Genomic DNA, 6982 nt, shown 5'->3' with positions numbered 1-6982 from the left:
AGTTTTTTTAACTCATGGTAGCATCATCTGTTCCTCATGAGCTCTTTTCTAAATCTGGAGGAGAGGGAAGAAAAAAACTGCTCGATTCAAGAAGTTTAGAAAAATATCCGAGTGTTTTCTTTTCCATTTCATTGTTCCACATTCCACGCAATGGCCAAAGTCTCACAAGCACATCCAAACGGCGACATTGTTTCCCCAGAACTATCAAATCAATAACACACATTTATCAATCTTTATTTTTTCAATTTAAAAAGATTTATTGGTTGAACAAAGATTACAAGTGTGCATCTCGTCAAAGCAGATGTTTTATATTCACTGTAATCTTAATTTTTGCCCGCAGAGCTCAAACTGAAGCTTCAAGTGAACCTATTTTCTCTGAAGTTGTGTGTCAGGTACTGAATGACTGTAGAGTGGTCAGTCTTTCAAGCGACTGTATATAACTTCCTGTCAAAGCACTTCCAAATGTTATTATTTAATAATTCTGTCAATTCAATTATGTTTGTTACTCAGGTGGTTTGGCGGTCAAAATTGCTTGGTTCGAGCACTCCCCGTCCTCATCAAAATCTAGATCAGATTATCAGCAGCATGCAGAAGCCTGACATTGAACCTGTTCATTTGAATCAGGTGTGTTGCAACAGGGAGACTTGGAAAACATACAGGACAACGGCCCTCCAGGACCTGAGTTTGACACCCCTGGGCCGTTTGCTGTTATTTTTTTCAAACCACCCGAATAGGGGCGTGACTCTTTCCAACAGTCATTAAGCAAGGAAGGGTTTTGAGTTTTCGTCTCTGGGGAAATAAATTACGTCTCTTTACCGCCACCTGCCGCAGTTACCCTGCAATGATACGACTGCGGTGTTTTACCGTTTATCCATAATAAAATAAGCATTTTAAGGAGTAATAATATTTTATAATTCATCATAGCGTGTGTGGTTTTAGTAATCAAGCACACATTCGTTGAAACGGATTCGAATGCTTTTAAAATGCAGTTTGGTAGGATTTAATTTGCCCCATGTTTGTTCTGACAGGTGTCGACTTGAAAACCCATATTATACGTTTATAGCCAACCAAACATAAAGAGTCACATAAACGATATTAAAGCATTACATAAACAAGTCGAAATTTTTAATTTTGAAATACTGTTGTCAATTGACTTAATTCGGGGTTTTGCATTGCAAAAAATCCGTGTTGTTGTTTTCCTCTTGCCCTTTTCCGAAGTCTTCCGACTGTAGCCGAAGTCTTCTGCTCGCGCCTCGGTCGCTTCGCTTCTCGCTGACCAATTTGTCGTCATCGCAATTATGGTGGACATTATGGTGTTAATGTTCTTTGCCATCATGGGCCTAGTCTTCCTGTCCTACATCATTTACATGCTGTGAGGATGATGGCGGTTCCGTGGAGGACGACGAAAAGGAACAAGAGGAGGAGGCGCCCTTGCTTTGCATCTGGGATGCCTCCATCCCGGACGAGGGTGAGGTTGCGTTTACCAGCATTACGTAAATCTGATTATTTTTGCCGATGGTACCGTTAAAATACTACCTGTGTTTTTTGTGTGTGTACAAAAAACGTGTTACTATATGAAATATGTCCAAATAATGTTTGTTGTCAGGTGACGTCTGAAGCAATTGGACCTCTTCGTCTGTATCAGTGATGACAACCAGTGGGAGGACCATGAAGGCCTCTCCATGCAGAAGCTGACAGATGGACTCTCCCGAATGATTGAATTAGTTAGTCCATGATGTTTTTGTGGCGAATCAACACAATACTGGTTGGAAACCTCTCGGTCAAGCATATACGGTGGTTTAAAACTCACTTATCATATTATCAGTTTCACCCACGCATGAAGACTCACCCTTCAGTTACCACCAAAGCTTATTTGTTATCATGATACTACTAATCAGCGATTTTGTGTTCAATAAAGATGATTCTAATGAAAATCGCGTGGTAGATGTGGTGCTTTTTTGCCAATACTGGGCACCCTTGGACTTACGTTGCAATCCATCTTGGAAACTTTGGAAAGTTTACGTGTGTGTGGCTGTGTGTGCGCGTGTGCCGTCCTATTCCAGCCTTCACTTGTAGAGTTCCTGTTATTTGCTTCGTGGGAGTTTCCCTGGGAAGGATATGTGACTTTCCCTCCCTGCCGCCACACAGGAGACTACATGTCCCGACATGCCCCTGTCAAAGGACCCCCCCCCCCCCCCCCGCTCCCCCTCCTGTCTCGAAAAAGGCGGCAGAGCTTGTAAATCTATCCAATAGCGTGTTGGTTTCTGTTGTCAATGGCAACAGAGGTTTTTAGGGAAGCATGAGCGGGACAGCTGGAGCGGGAGTCACCACTCGGGCAGAGGCCAATCAGGTGGCAGCCGCCCTTCCCGCTGCTTCCCTCTGATTGGCTGCCCTAACCCTCTGCAGCGGGAAAGGGGGAGGGGGAAGGAGCCAAGGGAAAGGCACGAACAGCAATGTGTGTGTGTGTACGACGGAAGAGAGCGGGAGTCATTTTTTTCGGTGGCAAGGATTCCCATCTGGAAACGGGACAAACCGCGGATAAGACGAAGAGGAGACTGGTTGGGGATACCGCACGGGAAAGAAGAAGAATCCCGGGAGCCTGGGGAGCCGCCATGGCGCGCTGAAATCATGGAGCAGGTGAGGATGCAACGCGAGGAAAGGGAAGGGGTTCCGTCTCATTGCTTGAATGACAACGCCACTTTGGTGCCATCCCTTCCGCTGACGTCCCTTAGAGAGGTAACGCAACCTCCGTAGATGTTCAAACAAGTGTGTGCATCCCGTGACCTCATCCAGCATCCCGCCCAGTGTGGTGGACACGCCCTGGCACGGCCCTTCGATTCATGCCGGTGTTCCCACCCGTGTCTTAACCTGCCCCGTAAGCCTCACATGGCAGAAGTCGAGATGATGTCATCAAATGATGCTCGCCCGTGTGTAATGAATGAGTCTGACACGGCTTCACGATCACTGGTCGGTTTACGAGGTAAACATGTACACGCTAATGCAATATAGTGCTGCAGAATGTTTATTATAGTTTTTGCTGTCCCCCGGAATGTATGTGTCATCATTTTTAATGTGAAATAGCGAATGCACGTCTTGTAAAAAAAAAAAAAATATATATATATATATATAATAATAATCTATATTTTTTGCTTTGCAATTGTGCATTTGTTGCACATATTTTTATTTTTTTAATCTTTCTGCAAAACAAACAGAAAAAAATATTCACTGGACTGCATCTGTAAAATATGACTATTATATTTTTTATAAATTTTAAATATGAATATTTTTTTAGCTGCAACTTTGAAAAAACGTGTCAAAACAATCAGACAAAAATATGATAGATCTTGAATCTGTCAGTGCACCCTTTGTAGTGTTACATATTTTTTAGTTATTATACCATGTGCTGCATTAGCCAATGCATTTTCATTTAGAATGTTTATGATATTTTAATGTACTTTATACTATGGAGCCAATGCTACAAAATGCTGTTTGGCTATGCTGTCTATCTACCCAAGGGGTCAGGGTCTGGTATTGTCTCAAGGACAATCTAAAATCGTCTGATTCCTCAGACACAACTAATTGATTGGTCCCAACATCGTGAAATGTTATTTTTATTCAGTTTTTTATCTTTTTATGCATGTACTAGCTCGTGCAGATATAACTAAAATGGTGTCTCATTGTTTCGATTGCCAACAAAACAATAGCGGTGTAGCTTACAGGACAATATCGCGCACAGGAAGCTAAACGCTATTTATAAGTTGCTGACTGCTGTCATTTGAGTGCAGAATAGTGACGTCATGGCCAAATATGGTTATGGCGAATATGGTTAAGCCACTTCCTGTGAGTCATGTGACTCTGAATTATGATTGTTGTTTAGCAGCAAGTCCGCTCAAGTTTTATCCTTGCCTTGTGTTTCCCTTTTCTGTGGGTGTGCGTGTTGGAGACGACCCACAAGTACAAACATACTCAGAGACATGAGAGTAAACATTATCCAGGCAGTACTCCTGCAGGCGCACATGAAAACCAACTGGTTAGCCGAGCTACCACTATACTGTGGTAGTAAACCACACCTTGCATCATCAGAGCCTTTGAAATATGGTTTGACACAAGTTAGCACACGTTTAATGCGAGTAACATTTTTGGCACTGGTTTAGCCGGACAGTAGCGTCTGTGCTAAGCTAAGTTAGAGCGAATGTGGAAAGTAGTACAACGGGCCGGCACAGAATTAGGGCCAGCGCCCTCTTTCTGCCACATCCTTCTGGATCGAAGCGCGGGGAAAGGAGCACCGGCCAAAGGAATGATTGAAACGTCAACATTGCTTAGGGTCAAGCGCAGTTTTTCGGTCAATAGTTATTAAGGTCGACCTGGACGGCCATGTGCAGCATGAGAGCGCGACTCTTGCATTTTGTGAAGGAGAGGCATTTACTGTCATGTAGTCATTTGAATGGCAATAAATGGTTTAGCACCAGATTAGGACCCGTTTTTCAATACAGTTTTACACTATTTGCACCAAATTGTACAAAAGAACCTCACTAACAGGAGGGTTCAAAACAGCAAGATTAAAAGACGAGTTCACTTGCTCTGTCTCCATACCCCAGTATGATTATGACCCATGCACAATGTAGTGTTTCATAAGGCAGGATCACTTGAGGGTGAGCGTGTGCAGTGTTGAGAAGCGCCCAATGAGTTACAACTGTCCGAGTAGGTGAGAGAGAATGTGGACAAATGTGTGAGAGGGCAGGATAAAGGAGAAGAATGAGTGTGTTTGTGCGCCTGGTGGTGGAACAGGTGGTCTAATCTGACAACCCCCACTCCACCCTGAGCACCCCCCCCCCCCAATCAAGTCCCAAGCCTCTCATCTTTGGACTCTTTGGAATGTTTTCTCATTTTGCTCGGAGGAGTAAGAAGGGGATGAACTGTTTTGAAATATAATCTAATCGAGTTTTGGGTATGCTGCTTTTATTATTTATTTTTGAAGTCACATTTTACAATACTGTATAATATTTATCTTTTTTAGAAACAATAGTAGAACTGATTCTTGGCATTTCGGTTGATTTCAATGGGGAAAAAAACTGAGTAGATATGCTGAGTAAATTTGCTTTTGAGCTTGCTCTAAGAACAAATCAAACTTGTATGTCAGGGTATCACTATACACTTTGCTTAGCGTGTGAAGTACAGTACAGCGTCCGTGTTCTTAATATGCAGGCAGAGGCCAATGTGGTGTATGCCTGCAGGCCTGCACAATGGGCAGATTGTCCCGGGACGGAAAAGTAGGACACCCGTCTCTCCAGGAAGTAAACAAATCCTGGTTCACTTTGGCCTACGACCTATGACCACTACTACTTTGTACCTCGCTAGCGTGTGCATGTGTGTGTGTGTGTGTGAGTGAGTGAGCGCATGCGTACATGCACGTGTGTGAGACAGTGTGGAGGGGTAGACAACCTTTGTTTGCTTTAGATTTAGTTATCTCAGGGCAGCATGGTGGGCAACTAGTTAGCACATCGGCCCCACAGTGCAGAGGTGCAGAGTTTGATTCCGCCTTCTGCCTGCGTGGGTTTTCTCCGGGTATTCCGGTTTCCTCTCACATTCCAAAAACCTGCATAGCACGTTGATTGGCCACTCTAAATTGTACCCAGGTATGAGTGCAAGGTGAGCGTGGATGGTTGTTCGTCGATGTGTGCCCTGCGATTGGCTGGGAAGCAGTTCAGGATGTATACCCTGCCTGCTGCCCGAAGACAGCTGGGATAGGCTCCAGCAGAAGCCTCGTGCGGATAAGTGGATTAGAAAATGGATGGATGGATAGTTATCTCCGTTTTTAATTTATTTTTGTGATTAATTTCATGTTATTTTATTTTCAGTAGATATCATTTTTACGTTTTGTTTTATTTGATCTGTTTTGAGTTTTTTTTAAATCTGATGGTGTTAAAAATATATATCTCAGAGATTAAATGCCAATATAGTGTACTAATCGAATACAATTGAACAGTATTTAGACTGTGATTCTTTTGTGTACCACCAGAGGGAGCCAGAGTAGCACACTGAGAATCACAGGGATACCTTGACGCCCAAGAATTACCGAACAGGTGTGCCCAAATCGTTTTTTTTTCTGTCAACCTCTTCCAACACACCATCAGCAAGCTTAGCAGAAGCCTGATATCGATTCTTATCTCAAGAACCAGACTTGGGCGCATCTGCTGTGCATATTATAAACACACGTTCTTGCTTGAAAAATCGGGGAGTTGATTTATTAGTTGTAATATTTTGACAAAGAAATTCATCGAGAAATCTAACGATAAATCCATATCATTTATTATTTTGTTATTTAAAATAAACCATTTCACATACAGTATTGGCAATCTTTCAAATTTTTGAATGTTTGACCTCTGTATATGAATAGCCTGACCCATGACAGATTGCTTTTCCAGGCGTATTCTATGTTTCCAGTAATGCTTGCCCATTCCATCTGGGTTATTATTATGACACCGATGAAGGAATTGCTCCTGACTCACCCACCGACTCAAGCGGCGAGGTCACACGATGTAAATATTGTCTGCGATAAAGAGACAAACGGCTTCCTGAATGTGACTCCCGGACAAATGTTAAGTCCGGGAGTCACATTGTCCCTTCGCCGTAGGATGTGATGGCGCCGCGTGGACAGGAAGTGAAGCTGCGAAAGGTGCGGCGGTGTGACTCTGAAGTAGTAGGAAAGTAGCGGCGTTGTTCTTGGAAGGATGACTAACCGTCGGGGTTTATTTTCGTTCTCACAAGAAAGGCGAGAGGAAAGGGGAAGTTTTCAGGGGATTTGGAGATATTTATAACAACAGATGCTGTTTATAGGAACTATGGGATAGCCCGTAATGTCACTCCCATGGCTTTTTTTCAGTAAATTGCCTATGGTAGTATACAACTAAAATAGAGTAAAACAAATCTTTATTAGGCATATAGGCAGTGGGTGCTTAAAATGAAAATAAATGTCTCCCAC

At 43.0% G+C, this 6982-nt stretch overlaps 1 protein-coding gene and 1 long non-coding RNA gene across 2 annotated transcripts in view; both read left to right on the top strand.

Annotated features, from left to right (window-relative positions):
- Window positions 1–968: 968 nt before the first annotated feature.
- On the top strand, window positions 969–1934 carry LOC127589292 (uncharacterized). The gene is made up of 2 exons (XR_007959343.1): window positions 969–1468; window positions 1607–1934. It is a non-coding gene; the product is annotated as an uncharacterized LOC127589292 (long non-coding RNA).
- Window positions 1935–2421: 487 nt separating this feature from the next.
- Window positions 2422–6982, top strand: part of arhgap23a (Rho GTPase activating protein 23a) — a 45530-nt gene continuing 40969 nt past the window's right edge. The window contains exon 1 of the mRNA XM_052048355.1: window positions 2422–2637. Coding sequence (XP_051904315.1) covers window positions 2629–2637 — 9 coding nt within the window. The 5' untranslated portion in view covers window positions 2422–2628. The remainder of the gene's footprint in view (window positions 2638–6982) is intronic.

This window comes from Hippocampus zosterae, chromosome 17 (genome assembly GCF_025434085.1).
Source record: "Hippocampus zosterae strain Florida chromosome 17, ASM2543408v3, whole genome shotgun sequence".
In the NCBI taxonomy this organism is placed as follows: Eukaryota; Metazoa; Chordata; class Actinopteri; order Syngnathiformes; family Syngnathidae; genus Hippocampus; species Hippocampus zosterae.
The sequence above is the reverse complement of the archived record's forward strand: the minus strand, read 5'-3'. Positions and strand labels throughout refer to the sequence as shown.